General features: G+C 46.0%; 2 protein-coding genes across 5 annotated transcripts in view; one reads left to right on the top strand and one right to left on the bottom strand.

Moving 5' to 3' along the window:
• On the top strand, nucleotides 1-8,919 carry TLDC2 (TBC/LysM-associated domain containing 2). Of its 2 annotated transcripts, XM_057702807.1 has the most exons (6): nucleotides 1-66; nucleotides 1,779-1,940; nucleotides 2,608-2,760; nucleotides 2,957-3,052; nucleotides 7,110-7,183; nucleotides 8,254-8,919. In XM_057702807.1, the coding sequence occupies exons 1-6, from the start codon at nucleotides 34-36 to the stop codon at nucleotides 8,387-8,389; spliced, it is 654 nt and encodes a 217-aa protein (XP_057558790.1). In that variant the 5' UTR covers nucleotides 1-33; the 3' UTR covers nucleotides 8,390-8,919. The 2 variants fall into 2 exon arrangements, with proteins under 2 accessions (XP_057558790.1, XP_057558791.1); XM_057702808.1 differs by lacking the exon at nucleotides 2,957-3,052 and having other exon boundaries at nucleotides 34-66; nucleotides 8,254-8,389.
• Nucleotides 8,774-25,599, bottom strand: part of SAMHD1 (SAM and HD domain containing deoxynucleoside triphosphate triphosphohydrolase 1) — a 56,000-nt gene continuing 39,174 nt past the window's right edge. For 2 of the 3 annotated variants that reach the window (XM_057702804.1, XM_057702806.1), the window contains 5 exons: nucleotides 22,042-22,178; nucleotides 20,775-20,870; nucleotides 15,566-15,670; nucleotides 14,859-14,996; nucleotides 8,774-11,544 (listed from right to left, as the gene is read on the bottom strand). In XM_057702804.1, the coding sequence (XP_057558787.1) occupies nucleotides 11,428-11,544; nucleotides 14,859-14,996; nucleotides 15,566-15,670; nucleotides 20,775-20,870; nucleotides 22,042-22,178 (593 nt within the window). In that variant the 3' untranslated portion in view covers nucleotides 8,774-11,427. Of the gene's footprint in view, nucleotides 11,563-14,858; nucleotides 14,997-15,565; nucleotides 15,671-20,774; nucleotides 20,871-22,041; nucleotides 22,179-25,599 lie in introns of all 3 variants that reach the window. The other variant, XM_057702805.1, reaches the window with a different exon arrangement.

Below are 25,599 nucleotides of genomic sequence, written 5' to 3'. Positions count from 1 at the left end.
GCTTACTTCCCTCGGCTGGGCTCGGACAGAAGAATGAAAGGTCTCCGCTGGCGTTACACTCGGCTGGTAAGAGGCCCAGCTTGGGCTGGGGGTCAGTCAGGAAAGGCAGGGGAGGTGGGGTCTAGGTTTGATACAGGCGGGTGTCCCCCTTCCAAGCCCCTCCCCAGCTGGCCCCGGGTTCAAAGCGAGGACTCAGGCACCTGGGGCCTTAGTGCCCCAACCCATGGTCCTGAGAGCATCAAGGAGCACAGACCACTGTCTCCATTCCTTCCTTCCCGGAGTGGATGCCAGACGGAGCTCTATCCAGAAGCCCCCTCCCTAAGCCTGAACCTGGGGAATAGGAAAGCAGTGTCCTGTCCATCTCTCCTTCTCAAGGAAGTCTCTCCTGATGAAAATCCCTGAAGTCATCGTGTGCAGGCATACATGTACACACACACACACGCACGCACGCACACACACACGCTCTGGTAGAGTGGGAGCTCAGTGGAGTGAATGAATGAATGAAAACACCAACATACATGCCCACTGACACACATGTATGTTTACACAATCCCAACGCACACTCACAAACACATTGACAGGTAACACATAAAGTTGTACTCAACACCTTCTCACACTGATTTGCCTACACAACTCTATTTTAAGCCAACACAGCACACACATTCACAGACAAATGTGCATTTTACATGAACCTGCACACTGTCTCACCTGTGACTACGTGTGTTGTTTCACTGGCTGAAAGGGCCTTCTTTCTTCCTTTGTAAAATAGGGGTAATAAGAAGCGCTTTCTAGGGAGTTCCCTGGTGGTCCAGTGGTTAGGACTTGGCGCTTTCACTGCCATGGCCTGGGTTCAATCTCTGGTCGGGGAACTGAGATCCCACCAGCCGTGGGCATGGCCCACCCCCACCCACCCCGCTCCTCCCAAAAAAAGAAAAGAGAAGTACATTCTTCTTAGGATTCTTGGGAAAGTTCAGAGAGATCATGCATGGCAAGCATTTCACACAGGCCTAGTCAAGTGTGTGCTGTATTTTGTATATGTCAGCCACTATTATTTTTTTTTAACTTCAAAAAATATATATATATGTGTATACATTTATTTATTTATTTTGGTTGTGTTGCGTGGGCTTTCTGTAGTTGAGGAGAGCGGGGGCTGCTCTTCATTGTCATGCAAGGGTTTCTCATTGTTGCCAAGCACAGGCTCTAGGTGCACAGGCTTCAGTAGCTGCAGCACATGGGCTCAGTAGTTGTGGCTTGCTGGCTCAGTAGTTGTGATGCACGGGCTTAGTTGCTCCATGGCATGTGGGATCTTCCTGGACCAGGGATTGAATCCATGTCCCCTGCATCGGCAGGCGGATTCTTAACCACTGAGACTCCAGGGAAGCCCCCACAATTATTATTATTATTGTCATTATTTCATGTACAAATGCACACAGTTGCAGCTCCCAGGGCAGGGCTGCCACCTGCCCTTCTCTCCTGCCCCCAAGCTTAGAACGCAATCCCTGACACCCACTCTGGATCCAGAGCAGCCAGGCAGACCAACCATGGGGCCCATGGCTGCATCTGATGGGCATGGCTGGCTGGGGTCAGGGAGGGAGCCGGCTGGAGGTGGGGACAGGGTCTGGTCTGTCGTGGACACTTCCCAGCTTCCTTTGGCTGGGCTGGCGGTTGCAGGGGCCTGGGCAAGGGCGATGAGGTGGCCGAGGCTCTCAGGCTCCAGACACATGGAAGCTGGTGTCTCCTTGTCCCTCGACTCACCAGGCCTCTTTGTGTCTTCACAGCCCAGCCAGGTGGAGGATGCTCTGTCTGGTGAGGAGGGTAAGGAAGAGGAAGAGGAAAAGGAGGAGGAGACAGCCCCAGCCCCAGCTCCTGTTCCTGAAGGTCCTGTGGAGCCCCAGCTGGCAGAAGCTAGCCAGGTTCTGGGAGCCTCGGAGATGAGGCAGGTTCGGGCACAGTCCATGGTACAAAGATTTCAGCCCGGGGGCTAAGGATTCCATCCTCCTGCTCCACCGCAGCCAGGCCCAAGGATACCTCGGGTCATTCCTGCTCTGTCCTCTGCTCACTGTGTCACCTTGGGCAAATCACTTCTCCTCTCTGGGCTTTTCTTTCCTTTCTTGTAAAATGATCCAGTAATCTGAGCACTGCCTTCTTCCCTGGGCCAGGAGGTTAAGGATAGAAGTGAAATAATCTAGTCCTTGGGAACTGATGCCAGAACTGGGGTGGGGATGGGAGGAAGAGGTAGGGGGATTAGGAAGAGGGTTCAGCATCTCATATATTCTCTGGCTACCAGGGGGCAAGGTGACCCCCCCAACCTGGGTTCAAATCTCAGCTCTGTCTCTTATTCCCAATGTGGGCTTTAGGCAAGCTGCTTCACCTCCCTGAGCCTCAGCTTTCCCATCTATAAAATGGGAATAGTAACCCCTCTCTCTGAGGGTTCCTGCTAATTGGCATGAAAGTCCCCTAGAAACAGTAAAGTACCCTGTAAACTTAAAGCACCATGCTTAGACGAGTGGTGGCTGTTTAACTTCAGTCCTCCTGGGACTGCAAGGATAAGGGGCAAAGAGGCTGGGAGGACGGAGAGCACTCACTCACTTCCAGCCCTGTCCCCAGCTCGGCCTCCACCTGCCCCCGAGAGTCACTGGACACTCCTGGAGTCTGGTCTTCTGCACGTTGAGGGATGGCTTCAGTCTGCGGAGCCTATACAGGCAGATGGAGGGCCACAGTGGGCCAGTGCTGCTGGTGCTGAGGGACCAGGATGGCCAGGTGAGCCTGCTGGGAGTGCTAGTGGAAGGGATGCATGTCGACGGGCCCCGGAAGGCCTCTCCATCCCCCAGCTCTGCCCCAGGCTCCCCAGGAGCCTCTCTAGGACTAGCCTGTATTACCAAGCCTGGAGGGTGGGGTTGCCAGTGGGCCTCCAGCTCCTTTCCAGCTGCAAACTGCCGGCTCTTCTGCTTTCCAGACGTTTGGGGCCTTCTCCTCCTCGGCTATTCGACTCAGCAAAGGCTTCTACGGTACTGGCGAGACGTTTCTCTTCTCCTTCTCTCCACAGCTGAAGGTGATGTTCTTAACCTTCCAGGTGGGGAATGGGATCTATGGCAGGACAAAGAACCTGGGGTCCCAGTGGCCCCCAGCTCCATCCCCTGTGCTGGGTGCCTGGTGTCCTTCCATCTTTCCACAGAGGGAGGGCAGCAGGGCAGTGGCAGGCAGAGAATCCCCCCTCATTGAAAAAATGCTCAGTCCCTGGCCACCACTGACTGCCTTGAGAGGTTTGTCACTTAGCGGATACAGGCTGGAAAGACAAAATTGGTCCAAGTGAGGGTAGACCTGTGGGTGTGGGGTAGGAAGATGAAGACAGATGTGCCCAGTGGCTTTGTTTTCTTAGGCAGTGTCAGGTAAGGCCATCAGCTAAGGGTGAGGATGGAGGGCAGGGTGTGAAGGTTGAGGGGAGAGGAGGTATGGCAGGGAGTGGAAAGGGAAGCCTGCTGGAGAAAACTGGAGAAACAGAAGGACAGCTAGGCAGGGCCGACTGGAGGCCCGAGACTCTGAATGTCAAGGCCAGTCACTTTGGTGTGTGCTTTTCTCTAGCAACATTCAGCTCCTCAGGTTCAAGCACAGAGGACGTGGATGGGAGGGTTCAACCATGACTGGGATTGTCAAGCTGGTTGACCAGAGGGAGACAGGGAGGAGGAAGTTGAATGGAGTGCAGATACAACATAGGTGAAGCACGAGTTCCAGGCGTGTCGGTTTGCCATTAGAAATCCCCGTCCCATGCACAGAGCAAGACACCTGCAGGTACAGGCAGCAACACGGGCATCTATCTGGTCGCGTGACAAGGAGGTCACAAGGAGCTTGGACCGCCTGCCTTGCTGAAGGCAAAACACACCCTAGCTACTGCGTGGCCTTCATCGGCCAGCCTGGTACTCTTGTCGGGGAAGAGGAGAGCGGTCAGTTGTTTACAGTAAACCCATGCTGGATGCTAGCGCTCACCACTGGCCTTCCAGGGTTCACGTACTCGAGTCCTCAGGATGTAGACGCTTCCTCCTACTGCACCAACAACTCCTTGGCAGAATCCTTTGCTGCTTCCTCCTCATCTCAGCCATGTACTCTCACGGGGTCCTAGAGCTCCTCTCTTCTGTGACGACCCTCTTTTCCTTAGAGGTCTCATCTGTTCTCACAGCTTTCCACGCCATCCACGTGCTGATGGCCTCTTCCCCTGGACTCCACACTCACATACATCCAAGCACTAGCCTGTCGTGGCACGTCAAGCCTCACGTGTTCAAAGCTGAGCTCTTGACCTTCCCCCAGAAAATCGGTTCCTCCTGCCATTTTCCCCGACAAAGTTATGGCACCTCTATCTTACCTGCCGTTGAGACCAAAAATTTTGGAGCCCTTCTGAACTCCTCCTTCCCACCGTACATCTGAGCTGTCAACGAATCCTCATGGCTCTTCCTTCTCTTTCTGTCTCTATCCAGAGCCCACCACTTCTCACCATGTCCTTTGCTGTCACCCTGGTTCAAGCCACCATCATTACTTGCCTGTGGTCCTGCCATAGCCTCCTAATGTTTCCACCTTCAGTCATCACAGTACCTGGAGTGAGCCTTTTAAAAGGTAAGTCGGAGCATGTCACTCCTGGCTCCAAGCTGCCAATGGCCTCCTTTCTCCCTCAGAGAAAAGCCAAAGTCTTTACAATAACCTACAGGTCCCTACGTCTTTTGGCCTCTTTCTGAGGTCATTTCTTGCTACTTTCCCTCTCCCTCACTCTGATGTAGCCACACAGACTTCTCAGCTTGTTCTTTTTTTAAATTAATTAATTAATTAGGTTGCAGCAGGTCTTAGTTGCAGCAGGCAAGCTCCTTAGTTGTGGCATGTGAACTCTTAGTTGCAGCACGCATGTGGCATCTAGTTCCCTGACCAGGGATCGAACCTGGGCTCCCTGCATTGGGAGCGCAGAGTCTTAACCACTGCACAACCAGGGAAATCCCTCAGCTTGCTCCTAAACATGCAGGCCTGTTCCTACCTCAGGGCCTTTGCACACACTGTTCTGCCTAGAGTTCCCTTCACGGGATCTCCATGTGGGTCAGCTCTCACTTCCTTCAGGACTCTGCTCAGGTCTCACATTCTCAACAAGGCCCTCCCTGACCACCTGCTTTAAATTGACAACACTTCAGCCCCTGAAAACTCTTATGGCCCTTCTCTACTTCTTTCTCCTTAGCATTTGTCACCACCTAAGCTACTATTTTTTTTTAAATTTTATTTATTTATTCATTATTTTTTGGGGGGTACGCCAAGTTCAATCATCTGTTTTTATACACATATCCCCATATTCCCTCCCTCTCTTGACTCCCCCCCACTCTCCCTCGAGTCCCCCCCACCCTCCCCGTCCCGGTCCTCTAAGGCATCGTCCATCCTCGAGTTGAACTCCCTTTGTTATACAACAACTTCCCACTGGCTGTCTATTTTACAGTTGGTAGTGTATGTATGTCCGTGCTACTCTCTCGCTTCGTCTCGGCTTCCCCTAACCTACTATTTATTTTACTTATTTACCTGCCTCCTGCCACTAGAGTGGGAGTCCCAGGAGGCAGGAATTTTTGTCTGTTATGTTCACTGTTCTATCCAGTAACTAAAACAGTGCCTGGTGCTAAATGCTAAAACAATTCTTGGAAGGAATGAATGAATTCTGTCCAGGGGATCGCTCTTGTCTTCCCAGGCTATTCTCATGGAATCTCATCCTTTTAAAAACTGGTTAATTTTTGCCTGTCTTTGGTCATCTGGCACCTCTTGTGTTCTTCATGAATTCCCAGCAGTTCCTTGACCGCTATTCCAAGAAGCACCATGAACATGGTCTTAATTTCATCTGTAGCAATGTTTATCTTCCTCCTTCAAGTCTGAAGGTCATGTTCCTTGAGGAAAGTAGACGAGGAGTTGAGTGGTTCTCATGGTCACTTGTTAAAATTATCTCACCTCTTCTGAGCCCAGGGCTTATCTTTTATTCGTGCATTTTCTTGCTAAATACCCTTTGGTTGCCCAGAGCGTTTTTGGCAACTAATTACAGGCAATAATATGCTATACTTTTGCGGCCTTTTAAAAATCTTTTTATTAGCTAAATTGACTTTTGAGTAATTTGTTCATTCAACAAACATCTATACCATGTCTCGGGAATACTGCCAGAATCAAGGCAGACTTCACGGAGCTTACCTGGTAGCAGGGCAGGCAGTGCCACATTGCCACATGAACGGGGCCTGGGAAGAAGGGATACTTTAAATTTCTCTGCGATGACATTTGGGCTGAAGGATGAGAAATGGGCCGTTTGAGGATCTGGGGGAAGAGCACCCTGGGCAGAGGGATCAGGAAGCATGAAGATCCTAGAGCAGCAATAGCTTCAGGTGTCCCAGAAACAGAAGGACCAGTATAGATGAAGTGCAGTCGTTAAGGGGGAAAACAGGTCAGAGAGAGAATCAGGGCAGAGCAGGTGGGCTCTCGGCTGTTGTAGGTGGTTGGATATTATTTCCATTGCCAGGGCCATTGGAGGGCTTTAGCAGAGGAGGGCTCATATCCGATTCAGTTTTGACTAGATCACTTACTGCAGTGAGACAGTGGAAGCAGAGACCCATTAGGAGGCTGTGACTCGGGGACGGGTGACTGGCGGGGAAGGATGGGACAGAAATGGGGGTAGTCAGGGTGTCTCTTTGGGGTGGGGCCTGTAACACTTGCTGAGGAACTGGGTGTGAGCAGCATTGGCGTATGTGCGGGCTTGGTGTTGCCTCCAGTGAGAGGAGGAAACAGTTAGTCAATGGTAGAATCAGGGCCCAGCTCCTGACCTGGACTTTTCCCCTCCTCTCTCCAGCTTTGAAAGCCGGAAGCCTCAGAGGGTTCTGGTCTATTCCTAGAACGTAAGGGCTTCAGGGCTGTGGGAATTCAGATTGGAGGGTAAGAGGAGGTGAACTCCAGGGAGACTGGAGAGAAATTGCAAGTTAGGAGCCCAGAATACTTCCTGCACCTTTGCTGGGGCCTGGAGGTTCTGTTTCTGCCACAACACTGCCACCCAGTGGTATAGATTCAAACTGCAAGGGCAGGACTCACCCAGTAACCGCAGCTTTCTCCTATCATCACAGGTCTTTAGGTGGACGGGAAGCAACTCTTTCTTTGTGAAAGGAGACTTGGACTCACTGATGATGGGCTGTGGCAGGTGAGTGTCTCATTCTCCCTGATTCTAGAGTCTCGGGGTGGTCTATGCTTTGCTCTGGTCCCTTCTCCCATCCGGAAATGCTGAGCTAGGCTGCCTCAGACAAAATGGGGAGGCTGCTGGTTAACCTTCAAGTCTTTCCCTTCAACAGCCCCTGAGGCACTGCTCAGTCCCCCAGCCAACCCAGCCTAAGTCAATATTGAGAGGAAAGGATGGCGTGAACTCTCCCCCAAAGTGTTTAGTTGGTGACAGCTAAAGCTGAATTTATGTAACTTTGGGAGCAGCATTCCTTATGGTTGGATGAGGCTAGATTCAGGGCATGGGCAAATTTACCCGTCAGCTCCGTAACTGTAGGGAACATAACTCACTGGAGGAAGGCAGGCATGTGCCCGGAACCCGGCGTGTGTGTGTGTGTGTGTGTGTGTGTGTGTGTGTGTGTGTGTGTGTGTGTTGGGGGCGGGAGGTGAAGTACGTTAAGAAGACAAGGTTAGTCTCGCCTCTGGTGTGACCAGCAAATTCAGGCAGAATAAATCTTATCCTGAGGGCATAGATGTAAGCATTGCTTGATTAGTACCAGGCAAGTTCTTTGCTCTCCCAACTGCCTGAAAAGCCTCCACTGAGAGGCAGATTGACACAGAACCCACCAGCCACTGCTGATCTGCAGTAACCCACTTCCCAGCTCCAGCCGAGGTTTGCTGTCAAAGGAGCGGATTAGAATGGATGCTCCCTGACGTGTTTTGGGCTCAGAGTCCATGCTTGTGCGAGTCCCTCCTTGGGTTAAGCATTGCTGTCTCAACGTTCTGAATGTTCTACAGCTGGACTGTGGTGATGGTTGCACCATTGTATATACCGATATTTATCAAAATCACTGAACTGTAAAAAAAAAAAAAGCTCCAGACTCTGTGGGGAACAACATGCGAGTCCCTCACGATTTGGGATAAATTGGTTTAAGGGGAGCTGAAACGAAGGCGAAGTGGGGCTGCGGTCACGGTGTGGCCAAGGGCTGCTGGTGCAGGTCTGAAAGGCGTCAGCGCCCAGGAGGGAGCTACGCCGAGTCGCCCCTCTCTCTTTAGTGGCCACTTTGGGCTGTGGTTGGACGGAGACTTGTACCATGGGAGGAGCCACCCCTGTGCGACCTTCAACAATGAGGTGCTGGCTCGGCAGGAGCACTTCTGCATCAAGGAGCTGGAGGCCTGGGCCCTGAGCTGATACCCCAGCGGGCAGCTTCCTGAGGCCATAGGTGCTGGGACCTGCCCCCGGATGCCCACGAGGCCTCCCTCACCCAGGGCAGCCCATTCTGCCCTGGAGAAGCACAGACGGCGGAGGGTCCCAGTGTGGACTGTGGCTGTGAGCCAGTCCTTGGTCACCTGAGGACCATGACAGGCATGGGGACAGGCCATGTCCTCCTGGAGAGGGGACTTGGAAGGAGTGAAAGACACCTATACCTCACCTGAGCAGCACAAAGTCCCTCAGGAAAACGATCTTTTTAGAGAGTATACGGTTAATACATGTTTATTGTAGAAAAACCAGAAGACATAAAAAAGAAAATTAAAATTGCCTAAAATTCAACCACTCCCAAAACACTAACATTTCATGTATGTCCTTCCAGACAATTTTCCAAGGAGATATATATAGCTTACAAAATGGGACTCTATATGTTTTGGACATTATTTTAACTTAAAGAATATTGTCAAACCACAGACACCAGGACTCAACCAGTGAAATTAATAAAGACTCCAGTAGCATCCTTCTTTTCCCAGAACACTGAGGGCTTTCTGTCTGCCACCAGTGTGCTGGGTGCTTGCAAATCTCTTATTTAATTCCACGAGGAAAATATGAAAGCAGCAAATGAACAATATGCATATTTGGGTGAAGAAGTTGAAATTCTGTAGGTGGGAACCTCAGGGAGGTTAAAAGGAGGAAGGATATGTTTTCTGGCAAGACAGGAGCTCAGAAAAACTAAAACAAAACAAAGCAAAAAATCCATATTCCTCCCCATACTAGTGCCTGCTTCCTGCCAGAAGAAGAGTCTTTATCAGGCCATTACTTGCCATTATTGAATGAGGAAAACCAAGTAACACAGGTCCTGTTAATACCATCCCTTCTCGAAGACCCAACACAGTGTTGAGGTATAAAGAAACATCTGGGCACATTCCTAGACAAAACACAGTTCTTTGGCACAAAAGGGTCAAAACCGGGCACGCAAGTGTGAGAGAAAGTCATCAAGGAAGACACTGTTGCTTTCAAGACAGGGATACATTCATGAGGCTTTATTGCAGCTGTTTCCCTCACCCAGATGAAGTAACCAGTCACTTGAACGTGCAGTTCTATTTACATTTTCAAGGTGACAATGCTCAGTAACTCTAGAGGCCAAGCTGTTAAAGTCTCCGTTTTTATACAAATAGTGATGTTTTTCCAGAAAACTTTAACCTTGTCAATAGCACATGGTTCCAAAATTAAACAGCTGCAAGGAGCGTAAAGTGCAGCTGCCTGGTACATAACAAAAGATGCAAACAAAACAGATACAAGTTGCTGCTCAGAGAGCACAGGGATACAACACCGAGACCACAAAATTGCAGAGTGAAACAATGATTTAAAGGTGGGGGTTGCAAAAATAAAACAATCTTGGCAGTGAAACAGTACATTCTTGACCTTGGGTCTAGGCACATGAAGTCTGGGACGGATGATTCTTCTCACTGAACATTTTGGAGGCATCTTGGTTACAATGGACAAGACCCAGTACCACAGACCACTTTCCCTGTGTTTCTATGAGCCCACGTGTGACCACATCCCTACCACACAGCATTGTGGTGGGAGAGAAGGGTTTTAACTACTCCATGAGTTAGGGTCACCTACCAAGGGATGGGGAGGGGTAATAGTGCAGAACGGCAGACATTCCAAATACATGTCTTCCTAGTGTCAACAGAAGAGAAGCTGGTTACACAGTGGAAGGTGGCAGCACTCTAAGGCCCTGTGGATAATCCGTGGGCCTGTGGTCTGAGTTCCTCCCCCTTCCCTCTTGCTCTTGCCCAGAGCCGGGGCTGGCTCCCCAGGCCCAGCCTGCCAGGGAGGCTTTTGTAAGGGAGCATCAAAGCACAAGATGCTAGGGGCCCAAGATGACACTCCCCCACTGCCTGGCATCTGGCAGCCGCCAACTTTGGCTCTAACTCCAGACGTTGCTCTTAGGGAATTTCTGCAGCACTGGGGATGTGTCTATGGGGGGGAGAGCCACAGTGGTGCCTACGCCACTGCTGGAGGTAGAGACACAAAGGGGAACCTGGGATGCACTTCATCTCAGGCAAGCTCAGTCTTTGCTCTGAAACCCATAAAATGCACTGAATTGGCAAAAACCAAGTCCCAGCTCTGAGCAGCCCTGAGGATGGAGGTTCCTGTAATGACCTCTGATCAGCACCCAAGCAAGATGCGGAGGGCAGGTGGGAGGGGAGCTGCCTTCTCCAGGCTGGGCACTGGTAGACCCCTCAGGGCTTGGGCAGTGAGCACTCAGAGAGAAAGGAACAACATGGGCTGGAGCCACAGCTGACCCAGAGAACAGCCTGGTTTGGGGGCTCCCTCTGCCACTGGTGCTGAGGGTCTCCTATAAGGCAGTTTTAGGTCCCACTTCAGAGGTGGCCAGAGCCCTCAGATCTTTTCAACAAATCAATCAGGCCTCTCATGGAGGAGCTGGAGCCCCCTCCTGGCCCTGATCTACTGTTGACCCCAGCTGGCAGCTTACAGGGGGTGAAAAGGGTGAGGGGAGGTGCCTTTCACTAATGTTGCAATCACTCAAGGAGAGCTCTCTTCAAATTTGGGGTGATGGGCACCTCCTCAGGGGGCTAGGATTTTACGTTTTGCTTTTAACTACAGCTGTTCACGACAACTGTGACTGCAAATTCCAGTGTGTACCTTTCTCCTATTTCCGAATTTAAAAGAACACAATCATATGTCTTAAGAGTTCAAAGCACATAAAAGAGTGGTTATTCTAAGAAAATAGACTGCTAAAGAAGAAAGGCTTTGATTAATATTAAAAATAGGCAAAGCAGTGCTTTCCATAGCTCATGTAATAAGGTTTGCCCAATACCTGTTCCTCTGAATAAAATGACTTAGCGTGTGTGTACATTCAAAATATAAAATAAAAACCACTAGTCGTCACTAAATTTGTAGAGCTCTGTGATCAAATTCCCTAAATTAATTGTGTTGGGGGAGGGGGTAGAGGCTTTGTGTAAACAACTGATTGCAGACATTCACACCTAGTTATCTGGAAAAAGCTGGACTCTGCCTTTGGTGTGAGCTGGACGCTGGGCTGAATCCGTGTTACTCCACTCCGATTTTCGAGGTGTTATAAGTGGGGCTACAATATCACCATCCTGTCAAAGAGAGAGAAACTAGAAATAGAGAAAAGTCAGTTTTCATGGTTTTGAGCGAACGTCTCATGTACACGCATCCTTGTCCTGCAGTCAGATTGCCTTTGGACAGACTTACTCTTGGGAAACCCCAGCTTGTATATATACTCAGTGTGTGGGCTGAATTAGAAACACCACAGTCCTAGCAAGGGAAGAGCTTTCAGAGCAAAAGCCACTAGACCTATTCTTTTCAAAAATGGCCAGAAGCAGCACATGGCTAGGTTCTAAGGCCCTCTCCCTTCACAGAACACACTCTGTCCTGGTTTCCCAGGGAGAAAGAGGGGCTGCACTGGACCCTTGCTCCTCTCTTCCCTAGTCCCCCCTGTAATAAATGCCCCAGGTCTACAAGACGGCAAAAAGGGGGAAGGACAGCATGTACCTGCAGAACTTGAACTCTGCTCCATAATCAAAGCTATAACTTTGGCCCCATCAGCATAGACTCCACCCAAAACGAGGGATGGTGTCAAAGTGAAGTGACACTATGACTTGAAAACAAAAAGTGTAAGAAGCTAGGCCCTCTAACACCTGACTCTGTCCTGAACTGTTCCTGCACGTGTGGACAGATTCTTTAGGTGATGTGACGGCACAGGATCTGTGAGAGCCTTTATTGCACTAGGAAGAGAACGCTTGTGGCACAATATCATGGCTTTCGTTTGCCTACTTGCTCTCAGCTCCACTCTTGACCTCCTTCTGCTCTGCTCTGTGTAACGGGAGCTGCTCTTGTGAACTACGTTTCCCAGCTCCTGTGCCTACTGGCCTCCAGTCAGGTCTGGCCAATGGGAGGCACTGGTGGAAGACTGGAAGAGAGGGGGGCAGAGGAGACAGGGTGTTTCTCCCCTAACCCCTCCAGTGGCCGGGACTCTGCTGCAGGTCTAGCTTCTGCCGGGGGCCCGGCACCTGGACTTCCGCCTCCTACCCTTGAGGCGGCAGTGGCTCCCTGCGGTTGTCTCACTGTCCTGTTTGCTCATTTAGCCCCGCTGAAGCTTTCGTATCTTGTGCTCCATATTACATTTCTTCTGGATCTGACTTGATAGAGCTATTATTAAAAGCAGGCACACTATTGCCATGACACTCATATCTGGAAGACCCGTACCTCAAAGTCAACATTATTTGTCTTCAAAGTTGTCTCTATTTCTACCAAACATCCTTATTTCTACCCATTCTAATTTCAACTCTAGTGAATTTGATAAACGCCGACTTGAATATGTCACTTTCCTGCTTAAAACACCCCAGTGGCCCCACTGCTCTGGTGCTCCTGGGTTACAGGACTATGCACAGTGCCCTGCCCCCGCCCCTAAATGCATCTTGTTCCTCTCACCTTCCGGCCCACCCCCAACCCCTCTTTACCCAGCTGACCCCTCATTCATCCTTCAGGTGTCAGCTTCCACGCCCTTCTTTAAAGAAACCTTTCCCAACCAACCAAGTCTGGCTTAGACCCACCTCGTTTTTGCTCTTCTAAGACTGTACACACCGCCCCTGACCCAAAAGCACTTACCACGCCACTGTGATTATTATTTACTCGTGTGTCTATTATCCCCAGCTGGAGAGAGACCCGTGGGAAGTGTCTCAGGTACCGGTCCATCCCCGGCCCCTAACGCGGGGCCCGGTGGCAACACTCATTCCCTGATTGTCTGTGTCTGGATTTAAGGTCATTATCACCGCATGGCTGAACTTGAGTAGCCCCGTGTCTCTCTGCTTCCAGTGTCTCCACCTTCCAATCCATCTGCTGCTACAGTTTTCCTTCTTCATCAGAGGTTTAGTCTCCTTAGGAGCTACAGTACCTAAGACGAACACACTTCCTTATTCCCACGGGTCTCACTCTAGCTGGAGACAAAAACCCGGAAGGAGATAATAATTCCAGCAGCGTGGTAAGTCTTGAATACGCTCGACAATTCCCTCCCCACTGTACCTAAGAGTAAATCTTTCTTCGCTGATTATCCACACTTCTCCACAATCAGCTCTTCCCATTTCCCGTCCCCTCAATGATAAGACTTTTCTCCTCCCGTCAGACTGGTCTCCTCATGGCCCCCAGACACACCCAACTTATTCCAGTTCCATTTCTGGGTAGCTCCCATGTCTCTCTGCTACTCACCCAAACACAGTCCAGCCTTCTGGACCTCGGAGACTCCTCCCTCCTGCCTAAGGCTTTTCTGACAGCTCTCCCGACACTCTGAGTCCTAACAGACTCCCCTGTGTCCCTGCCCCTGGGCTGCTCTTTCATGTCTAACCTTCCCTTCTTGTTTCTTTTAGCATCGGGGTGGGGACGGGGAAGCAGCTAAGGCAGCCTTGCAAGAGACAGTACTAGCCCAGGAAGTAGAATTCTGTTTCCCACCTGCCTGCCCATCATATTTATTCAGTCAGCAAATATCAACTGGTCACGTTCTCTGTGCCAGGCGCCCACCGTGTGATGGCTGATAAGGGACAATCTCAACAGCTCTCTCCATGGGATTGGCAACTAGCGGATTTAAATGGGTTATCGGTTTGGGAACGCTGAGTTTGAAATCAGCTAGAAAACTTATTATCAGTTACCTGTGGTCTTAAATAAGTTAACTACTCAGCTTTGGTAACCTTCTCTGCAAGATGGGGACACGCTATCTCACCCCCCAGGGTCACTGGGAGGACTGGGTAAGACAACTGGTGAGAACACTGTCAAGTACTGTTCACATGTTCACCATCTTAAACGTTTCACTATGAGGGCAATAGTGACAAACAGAGCACCCACTCACAACTGCTGTAGGAAGAAACTGCTGGTTGACACAGCTTCAGACATTTTAAAAGGAAAGCTTAACGTGGAAAAACTTTTTTTTTCCAAACCAAGATCAAATGACTATTATTTATTCATTTATTTATTTTAAACTTTTTATTTCATATTGGAGTAGAGCTGATTAACAATGTTGTGTTAGTTTCAGGTGTATAGCAACGGGATTCAGTTATACATATACATGTATCTATTCTTTTTCAAATTCTTTTCCCATCTAAGTTGTTACATAATATTGAGCAGAGTTCCCTGTGCCCTACAGTAGGTCCTTGTTGGTTATCCATTTTTAAAGAGCAGCAGTGTGTACACGTCAATCCCAAACTCCCTAACTATCCCTCCCCTCAACACTTCCACCAGTAACCATAAGTTTGTTCTCTAAGTCTGTGAGTCTGTTTCTGTTTTGTAAATAAGTTTATCAAATGACTGTCATTTAAATGAGAACTTTTCAGAGGGACGTAAGAATCATTTGTGGTTTCTACTTAAAAATTTGTGCAATGTATATGAATGATAAGTCACTCACCTGTGGCTTGGTGAAGTTATTGATTAAACACCACTGGACGAAATGCTGTCGTGCAGCAGACAGACTCTTTTCATCCATCTTCTTATAGTAAACTCGAATCAGCTGCTCAGCAAATTTCTCTGGCAAAAACTGTGAAACCTTTTTAAAGACAAAAAGATTTCACTGTCACCTTGAATTCACACACTGAAGAGAGATCAGCTGTTCCTAAGCTCCATGTTTGATGTTAAATTAAAAGCACCATGTTGTTTTGCTATTTTATCCCAATGATAATCCAAAGAAAAGAATTCAAGGTAGCTCTGTCATATTGCAAAATGTCCTGGGATTTTATGTCCATTAATAAAAGACGAAAGGTTTGTATGATATAATTACATGAAGACTACAGAGTCTCACACAGAAGATATGCAAATAAGCACATTTAACTTAGATGACTTCAACTGTGCGACACTCCCTTCCCAACCAGACTGATAAACTAGCTTCTAAACCAAAATACAGAGCTTTCTTCTGTGTTCAGCAAACAGGAAAAAATGGCGGTTAAGATGGTCTCGTCTACACAAAATCAGGTATACTTTAATTTTAAAGATATGCTTCTGTTTTTTTTTTAAACTGTACACATTGACTTTAGGACCTAACTTGCATGTAAAATGCAAATTTACTATAAAGATTTGCCAAATGCCACGATAGTATATTTGTTCTACCTAAGTAGTTACCTGATTTTTAGTAATCATGACTGCCTTGCTGACGTCAGTCTTTCCATAGAAGCGAACATAATCAATAGGGTTCTTGTCTCCCATCCCGTAATCCATGTTGATAACCTTAATATAAGCAATAAATAAGTGATCGTGTACATAACAGCAATGAGAACTGAATTCAGGGCTGTGGGGGCATCACGAGAAATGAAGCAGAGCTCTCTGGAGGTTGAGAAGTAGGAGCCCTGGTAGGGTGGCTCACAGTGGAATAAAAGTAGCTCTGGTACATGACCCATAGAGACTTGGTCTGAAATCTGGGTGGGGTGGGGGTGGGGCTTTGTGCTTTCAACATAAGTAGGGTATAAAGCCAATACACACTGTGATAGACATGTGACAGGCACTGTTTTGTAAAGATACAAGGACGCTTGATACAATCCCAGCCCCCAAAGACCACACGACCTAGACTGAGGTAGAACAAATAATTATAAAAGTAATTATGGGGAATTTCCTGGCTGTCCAGTGGTTAGGACTCAGCTCTCTCACTACCAGGGGCTGGGAGTTCCATCCCTGCTCAGGGAACTAAGACCCTGCAAGCTGTACAGCGTGGTCAAAAAAAAAAAAAAAAAAAAAAAAAAAAGTAAGTATGTAACCACATTTGTTATAAGAGCTGCCAAGGAAAAGCAAATGGTGCTATGAAACTTTGTAACTTGGGAACCTAGTAGTCTGGGGCTCCTAGGCAAGGACTGGAAATGTTTTCCTGGGAAAGTGACTTTACTAATAAGTGAGCAGGAATTAACCAGGCCTAGGTAGGAAAGAAAATTCCAGGCAGAAGAAACAGCTCTGAAGCAGAGAGCCGTCTGTTGATTTTAGTAACACTGACGTCACTGGTGATCTTGGTAAGAGTAGTTTTTACAGGCAGACCTCAGGGATGTTGCAATGCATGCAAAGTGCAATAAAATGACTTGCAATAAAACGAGGTACAGCTGTACAGTGATGGTGACAGAAAAAAGGTTCAGAAGTAGATGAGAAGGGACTTCCCTGGCCATCCAGTGGTTAAGACTGCACTTCCACTGCAGGGAGCACAGGTTTGATCCTGGTTGGGAACTAATATCCCTCAAGCTGCATGGTGTGGCCAAAACAAACAAACAAACAACAACAAAATAAAAAAAAGAAGTAGACGAGAAATAAAAGAGAGAAGACAACTCTTAGAAGTTTGGCTGTTAAGAGAGGCTCGAGGGGAGAAAAGGAAGTGGACTGTGATAACCAGGAAAGGTAAAGGGACACAACTTTTCAATGAGTTTGACCCTCAAGAAGAGGAGATGGGTGAAGAGGGGTGTGGGGTTTGTTTTTTTCTTCAGAGGAAAGTCTGTTTAACTGCTGATGGGAAAGTCAGAGAGAGAGAGAGGAGAGAATGCACACTGTAAGGTCCTGCAGATGTGCTGAGACAAATGGCTCTCTGGCTCCACTGCCCAATGGGGTAGCCACCAGCCACGTGTGGCTCTTTACATGTCAAGCCATAAACATTAAATTTAAGAATAAAATTAGTTCTTCAGCTGCAGCAGCCACATTTCAGTGCTCAAAAGACATGTGTAGCTCATTGCTACTGAAATGGACAGCACAGATGCAGAACATATCCATCACCAGAGAAAGTTCTATCGGACAGCCCTTAGCCTTTGATAGGAAGAGAGACACTTCCTCAGCGTGCCAGAGGGAAGTCTGAACACAGCTGCAGATGGAGGCAGGCTTGCTTATTTGATGGTATAGGTGGAGAGAGTTCCTATTGAATAACTCACATCTTATCTCTGACATAAAAGCCAAAGTGGGGTTAGTCACTGACAGCAAACACAGCTGGTGCTGGGAAGCAGGGCTGGAGATTTGGGAGGAGTGAGGATGGTTTGAAATAGTCGCTATGGAGACTGGGAGGACTGCACTAAGCTTGCCAGAAAGTCCAGAGGGCCCAGCTAGGGTTGGTGACCAGGAACTGTCATTCAGCCTTTTGTGAGGGAGATCAAAGAGAGGAGAGGCAACTGAGGATAATGGAAATAGGATCTAAGTTATATTGGGAGAGAAATAAAGATAGGTCACTGACAAGCTGGAAGAAAGTAAGGAGACAATAAACTGGAGGTCCCGATGAGGTAGGAACAAGCAAGTAAGGAAGAAAGGGGTTTGTGGACAGAGATGGGGTGCCTACATTAGTGATTTTTAGAGGGAGGGCATTTTCAAATGTTGATAAGGTTCAGAGTGTAATCTGTAGAGCGTGTTGGCTGTGGTGGAGGGGATAAGGTCACTGAGGATGAGGATAAGGGGGTCAAAGCTGGCGCCATGTGGACTACGAAGCCACTAAAGATGATGGCAGGAACTGGAGCAGAGCGGAAGCCTCTACACCACGCCAAAATCTTCAGGCAACAGAACGGGAGATGGTTTAAGGATGTCAGTCTCAGAGGCGCATGGATCTCACGTGGGGTGTTGACGTGGTACTAGGGAACAAGAGGACTGACGAACAGGAAGGTCTGCTGACTCTCTTTCGGGAAAAGCAAGAATATGCTTTTCCTGAAAGAGCTGCAGGGGAATCAGGTTCTCAGGGGACAGCCAGGCTGCAACAAAGGCAAAAGAGATAGTCAGCAAAAAGGCTGAAAATATGGGGAGTTAGTTAATTATGCAGTGGAAATACCAAAGGGCTCCATGGACAGTTTTGGGACAAGGGAAGAGATTGGAAGTAAAGTAAGGGGAAGAAATAGAGTAATGTGGTGATGACGGTACAGAAAAGAACAGATGATGCGAGGGGCTATCCTGTGAGTGGTGACTGAAGAAAACTGGCATATGAGCTTTGGTGGCTATGCTGCCAGTGGCCTGTGAGAGAAAGGTGGGCATCTGAGATTCAGCCGTGGTCTAGAAGTGAGACCAGGGGTCTGCAGGACATGGCTGGCCCTCCCACCCTGCATGGTCTACTGGCTTTGAGAGCTGCATCCCTTTATCTGTGAGGGAGAATGGCTCAGTCCTCCCCACAATCCCAGGGCTGGTGCTGTCACAGGTCTCTCTCCTGGGTGTTGTTTCACATGGGAGGGACCTGATGCGGCACTGATATTTTTACCCATCGTGGTAAGGCATGAACATTAATCAAATTCTCAATAACTTTCAGAAGTGCCACTACCTCTTCCGTATTTATTTCCTTGGCTTTAGAATAGGGATAAAAGGCAATCCCTGTTTTCTTCATAATGCATAACTGTAAATTCCTCCTTAAAACAGATTTGAAAACAGTTCCTTTCCAGAAGGGCAATGTTATATGGAGATCCCATTCTTAACCAAGGACTCAAGAGTAAAAAAGTAGCTACAGACCAACAACCATGAACCTTTAATTCTAAATAGTAAATTATGTTTTACAGCCCACTGAATAATCATAAAAGTTACTACATACAGTCCCAAAAGGGGCCATATATCGTAAGATGCACCACATAAATATATTCCACTGTCAAGCTAAAACTAGATGCTAATTCATGATAAGACATTTGATTAGCATTTTTACTTGCTTTATCAAAATATAGATGGGCGCTACCCATCTTAAAGTGGAAAGCGTTTCAGATTATGAAACCCTTGTACCATACTCACTGTAAAAAAAAAAATCATCTGCAATTCCATTACTCAGGTAGATACAATGTTAACATTCTACTGTTAATATATCCAAAATGTTTTCAGTATGTTCACTGTACACATGTGTGTATATACATTTAGAGAAAAAAATAAAATCATTCTGTATATACTTTTACTTATAAACATCTTTCAATGCTAAAAACAGCTTCTAATTTTTGCATTATTCCACTGAATTTCCTATTGAGAGACATATACAGGGACTTCCCTGGTGGTCCAGTGGTTAAGACTCCAAACTTCTAATGCAAAGGGTGCAGGTTTGATCCCTGGTTGGGAAACCAAGATCCCACATGCCACATGGCATGGCCAAAAGAAAAACAAAAGAAAAGAAAAAAAGATAGAAATATCATTTTTTCCCTAATTTCACACTATAATAAAGCCACAATAAATAGATTTGCACTTTTTTTTTTGCAAAACTTATCACCACCTTAGGACAAATCCCCAGAATGAAATTGCTGGGTCAGTTAAAATTGATCCTAGTTTGGTGTCTTGTAACAATTTACACTCTCATTTTCACAAACCTTTATTATCACAAAATCTTATAATTTCTTTTTATCTTATACGTCTGATAATCAATAAAACTCATTGCATCAATTTGCCTAAAGGTTAACAAGCAAGTTAAACTTCTTTTTTATGTCTATCGGCCATGCGTATGTCCTCTTCTCCTATGCATGGCAGCTGCTTGAAGCACCTCTGATCCTCCATCCATTGGGAGATGGGGAGGTGGGGGACTGACCAGGAGTAACGCCTGCAGAGGGCAAGGGAAGACACTTGGGAGCCCAGGGATAACACTCTGGAGAGTGAAACCTTTCAGAGCCTCAGGAAGTCAGGATGTGAGATCCCTTTATTCTGGTGGAACCTCATCTAATGAAACAGGAAACTGCAGCCTGATCTGCAGATCTGAGGCACTTCAACATGCAGTCAAGTGAATAAAGAGAGGGTCTAGGAGCAGTTCACTCACTGTGTCCCTAGGCAAAGAATGGTTATGGAGAGATCGCCCTTTGCTAAAAGATGCAACAGCAAGAAAATAACAAATGAGAAAAATGCTTATGGAAACAATCCACAGGAAACAGTGTCCTGAGATTTCAGAGGAGTAGAACTCTGAAAAGAATTTCTTAGAGGAAACATAAGAAAATGTGAGAAAGCCATCTGGCATTCTCATTAGGATACAAGAAGACACTACATCCTCTATGAAAATAGGAGTCAAAAAGTCCTAACTTTTTCCTGTGTGTGTGTGTGTGTGTGTGTGTGTGTGCGCGCGTGTGTGTGCAATTTAAAAATTTTTGGTATGTATTACTTTTTTGATCAAGAAAATATTCAAAAATCACTATATACAACATTCTATTAATCACATGACCACAATTACATAAAAATATTGACAATATTGACAAAAAATATGTCAAAGAAAAATTTAAAACTGCTTAATGTTAGTTTTTTGTGATATCACAGGTGATTCTCTTCCTTCCATCTTTCTGTATTTTCCAAATTTTCTATAATGAACATGTGCTACTGTTATAATGGGGGGGAGTGGTGCTTTATTTTAAACAAATTATTTGCTTAGTATGTTACTGGGCTAACTACTTACATCCACTACGAAATCTTCAGCCTTCAGTTCAGCTTCTAGCTCTAGGTCCCGGGGTTTAGCGTCGGCGACTCCTTGCGGAAGTCTGTCATAGGTTTCCTAGAAAAGACGAGGCTTCTCATGTTAGAACTCCAGTTCTTCATTCTACAGTGTTTGTGCCATGAAGAGGTTCCCACTCTAAAAACGGCACTTTATCAAAAAAAGCAGGTAGAGATTTCCCTAACAAATATATGCCTTCTGCCTATGCCATCTTTTAATCAAATTACAATGGTGCGATTTTCATAACAGAATTTCATGTTGAAAAAAAATGTGGCATTAACCTATTAGTAAAACAAGAAGAATGGTACTGATGAACTCAGTGACAAGAACAAGGATGCAGATACAGAGAATGGACTGGAGAACTCGAGGTATGGGAGGGGGCGGGGGGTGAAGGGGAAACAGACGAAGCGAGAGAGTAGCACAGACATATATATACTACCAACTGTAAAATAGTCAGTGGGAAGTTGTTGTATAACAAAGGGAGTCCAACTCGAGGATGGAAGATGCCTTAGAGGACTGGGGCAGGGAGGGTGGGGGGGACTCGAGGGGGGGAGTCAAGGAAGGGAGGGAATACGGGGATATGTGTATAAAAACAGATGATTGAACCTGGTGTACCCCCCAAAAAATAAAATAAAATAAAATAAAATAAAATAAAATAAAATAAAATAAAAAAAAAAGAAGAAGAAGTAAAGTGTGACCCAAGGAAGTATCGTGAGGCAGGATGTGGTTGGTAGCGTGGCTTGTGTTATGTGCTTTCTGACAAAGAGAAAACCCTTCAACGAGCAGGAGAGAGAACTGATAACTGAGCTAAAGAAGGCAGGCAAGCACCATCTGGGGAAACTGATAAACTGTGAAAGGAGGAAATAGTTAAAGCAGGTCCTTAGAGTCTCAAAGAAGCGCATACAGATACCTCAGGTTGAGGCCCCTTTTCCTTACATTCGTTTTCTCGTCTATGGATCTAGACAAAATTTGAGGCCCCCTCTCACTTCCAAGATGAGACAGTAAAGGTTTGGTGTAAATGAGACTTGGCTTTGAATCCTGGCTCACTAACTGTGCTTCCATGGGCAAGTTATTTAATCTCTCCCATGCCTCAGTTTCTTCATCTGTAGGACAGGCCTCAGAAGACTGATGTGAAGATTAAATGAGAATGTGTAAAGGGCTTAGAAGACAGTGGTGGTATTGTGATGGGCTAATGGTTTCCTCTTGGGGGAAAGAGGACCTTTCAACTTACCTTTTTAATCTTTTGTGCTATAGGCTGAGTCTCACCCAAATACTTGTAGAGATTACGACATTCAATTTTCTTTAAAATCTCTCGTGCAGCATCCAATTTGGGATTAGTAGAGTATAAAATCTCCAGAAAAATGTTATCTGCCAATTTGATGAAATTTCAGTTACATTAAAACGCAAAGATAAGATTTAAAAAGACATACACTGCTGTACTTCTGAAATGATTTCAAGCAGAATTTTACAAACATAGGTACCTATGATCATAACAATGTGAAAAAAACTTTTAAAGCCTGAAGTGAAAAGACCTTGTAAAAGTGTTCCAGTCGATGTTCTGGATTTGCTTCAAGGTAATCTAATGAGTGGAAAAGGGGAGAGATGAGACAAGACTGACTGGAGTTGATGACGTGAGACTGGGTTTTGGGTACAAAAGGTTGTACTCATTTATTGTTATGTTTTTTATTATTATTTTAGATTTATTTAATTATTTATTTATTATTTATTTAATTTTGGCTGCGTTGGGTCTTCATTGCTGAGCATGGGCTTTCTCTAGCTGTGGTGAATGGGGGCTACTTTTTGTTGTGGTGCACGGGTTTCTCATTGCAGTGGCTTCTCTTGTTGCAGAGCACGGGCTCTAGGTGCCCGGGCTTCAGTAGTTCTGGCTCGTGGGCTCTAGAGCACAGGCTCAGTAGTGTGGCACATGGGCTTAGCTACTCCGTGGCATGTGGGATCTTCCCAGACCAGGGATTGAACCCATGTCTCCTGCATTGGCAGGTGAATTCTTAACCACTGCCCCACCAGGGAAGCCCCTATGTTGTTTTTAAAGATATTTCTTTATTTTTATTTATTTGGCTGCACTGGGTCTTAGTTGTGGCATGCGGGATCTAGTGCCACAATTACTGAGCCTGTGCTCTAGAGCCTGTGAGCCAGAATTACTGAGCCTGTGTGCCACAACTACTGAAGCCTGCATGCCTAGAGCCCATGCTCCGCAACAAGAGAAGCCACCACAACAAGAAGCCTGCACACCACAATGAAGAGTAGCCCCTACTCGCCGCAACTAGAGAAAGCCCACATGCAGCAACGAAGACCCAATGCAGTAAGTAAGTAAGTAAATAAATAAATAAGAAAGAAAGAAAGAAAGAAAGAAAGAAAAGGTCATGCAGTCATTTTGTAAAATGTCCCAGACTCTGAACTTGTTTGACTGTTTCTTCACCACTAGATTCAAGGAAAACACTGTTGTCAAGAACAATATAAATGTTACAACATCTAAGAACATTATATAAGAGCTTGGCTCAGTGAGTCACATAATGGGCTTTATTACCTTTATGGGTTATGTTAAATTCCAACAGTTGCTTAAAGCAATAATCCCCAAAGTTCTCTGGTACAAATGTATCTTTCTGTTTGTAATTAACAATCTGCAGTGTGACATTTTGAGAGTCTGATTATCCCAATAAACTTTCAACCAATGGTTTAGCATTCATTGATAATCCTTGACTGAATCAATCATTGTATTTTGCAAAATGAGTTTTGTTAAAATGCCTCTTCTTGGCAAAATAAAACATTTGCAGTCTCTGTCATTCATGTCACCTACATGTATACGTACCGCCTCAATCCATGGTTAACACATTCCTCGCCCTTTCAGTGATGCTATCTACAAATCACCTCTCCATCTTTAGTTTTCATTATTTCTTTACACATTATATGCACAGTTTGAAAAACAGAACAATCTTATTTTAACGTAAGACCACACTTTTCTAATCCATGCTTTTATCTACCCTCTTTCCAGCTGAATTATGAAATACTTTCCCCCATGACAGACTCTTACTTCCTAAAGGCCCATCTAATCCCTGAGGTTCATTTCAAAAGGCACCTAACAGTGAAACCTTCTCCAATTCATCCAAACCAGAGATGTAATTCCTCCTTCCTTCAAACTCCACAGAACTTGACTGATACTCTTCTTTAATGCCTTTCATCTTATTCTACCAGGTACAGGTTTTGGGGTGGACTTATATTTTCATTTCTATTGACTAAGTGGGTAAAGGAAGGATTACTGGATCACAGGATACATATATGTTTAAAAGAAAATGCTCAACTTTTCCCAAGTGGCTGTGTAACAGGGAAGAGCCAAATCTGACTACATGTTGGATCTACTTCTTTTACTTTTACCTTTGCTTCCCATTGCTTTTGTTCACTAAAAGGATACTGTCTATACATAATGGCCTGCCTCGGGGAACTCTGCCCCTCTGCCTGAATATTAAATCAAAGCGCCTTTTGTTCAGGGAAACATCTGGACCCTGTCCGCCTGTGGATGGCTGCAAGAAAGAAGATATCCCCTCTCTGAGGCTAGCCATTCCAGGGGATATTTGCAAAATGTATGGCCTTTTTACTTTACTTCCTTGTCTCCTCCCCGTTTCTGTGCTATAAAAGAAACTGGCATCCAAACCCGAATATTATTATTGGTTATTTTGAGACATTAGTCTGCCATCTTCTCAGTCTGCCAGCTTTGTGAACAAAGTCATATTCCTTGCCTCAACCTCGTCTCCAATTTATTGGCCTGTCATGCGGTGAGCAGAGTGAGCCTGGACTCGGTAACGGCTATACCATCTGCATGCCCACCAGCCTGTACGAGAGTTCTATTTGTTCTACATATATAGTCTTTTCTTTTCAGAAAAGAGTCATGTACAAAAGTAAATGAAACTGCTTGTCTATTAAATTTAATGATTAAATATCACCAAAATAGTGTAAACAACACTCAACTTAGGAGTCAGAAGACTTGATTTGAGCTCAGCTTTGCCATTTTTTAGGATAACTTGCTTTCCCTCATTTGGCCTCAATTTCCTCATTTGAGGGGTTTTAAGCAGATGATCTCTAAGGTTCTTTGGAATTTAACATTCTAAGATCCCAATTTAATTAAGGGATTTGGGGGTAGGGTCTTGCAGGGAAAGGGAGGGAAGGAGTAATGTCCACCTATTGCTTAGGAATATTGCGGGATAAAGACCAAGGTAAGAAAATGGTTACCTAAGGCAGTGGTCATAACATCTGCAATGCTTAAGATAGCTACACCCAGATAAGCTGAAACATCCATCAGAAACAGGAATTCAGGAAGCAGAGAGAACAGATCAAGAAACGGCATATTCATATGATAGACTACTACTCAGCCAAAAAAAAAAAAGTAATGAACTACTGATACACGCAATCTGGATAAATCTCAAACACATAATGCTGAGTGAAAGAAACCTTACACAGAAGAATACATGCTGTATGATTCCATTGATATAAAAGTCTAGGACAGGAAGATAGTGGTTGCTTCTAGGGGTGAGGTAGGGACAGGAATTCCCTGGGATGGGGCATAAGGGAACTTTCTAAGGAGAAGATAATGTTCTGTGCCCTGCATTTGCCTAGCAAATGTTACTTACAATGTTTACATTTATACAAATTACATGTAACTTTTACATCAAAAGGAAAAAAAATCTATAAACAGTTATTGAACTTTAGTTAATCTTCATGCTGAAGGAGTTAGGGTAAAGTATACTGATGTCTGAAATTTACCTTAAAATGCATCAAA

Source organism: Hippopotamus amphibius, chromosome 12, assembly GCF_030028045.1.
Source record: "Hippopotamus amphibius kiboko isolate mHipAmp2 chromosome 12, mHipAmp2.hap2, whole genome shotgun sequence".
In the NCBI taxonomy this organism is placed as follows: domain Eukaryota; kingdom Metazoa; phylum Chordata; class Mammalia; order Artiodactyla; family Hippopotamidae; genus Hippopotamus; species Hippopotamus amphibius.
Note: the sequence above shows the minus strand (reverse complement) of the source record. Positions and strands in the feature narration are given on the sequence as shown.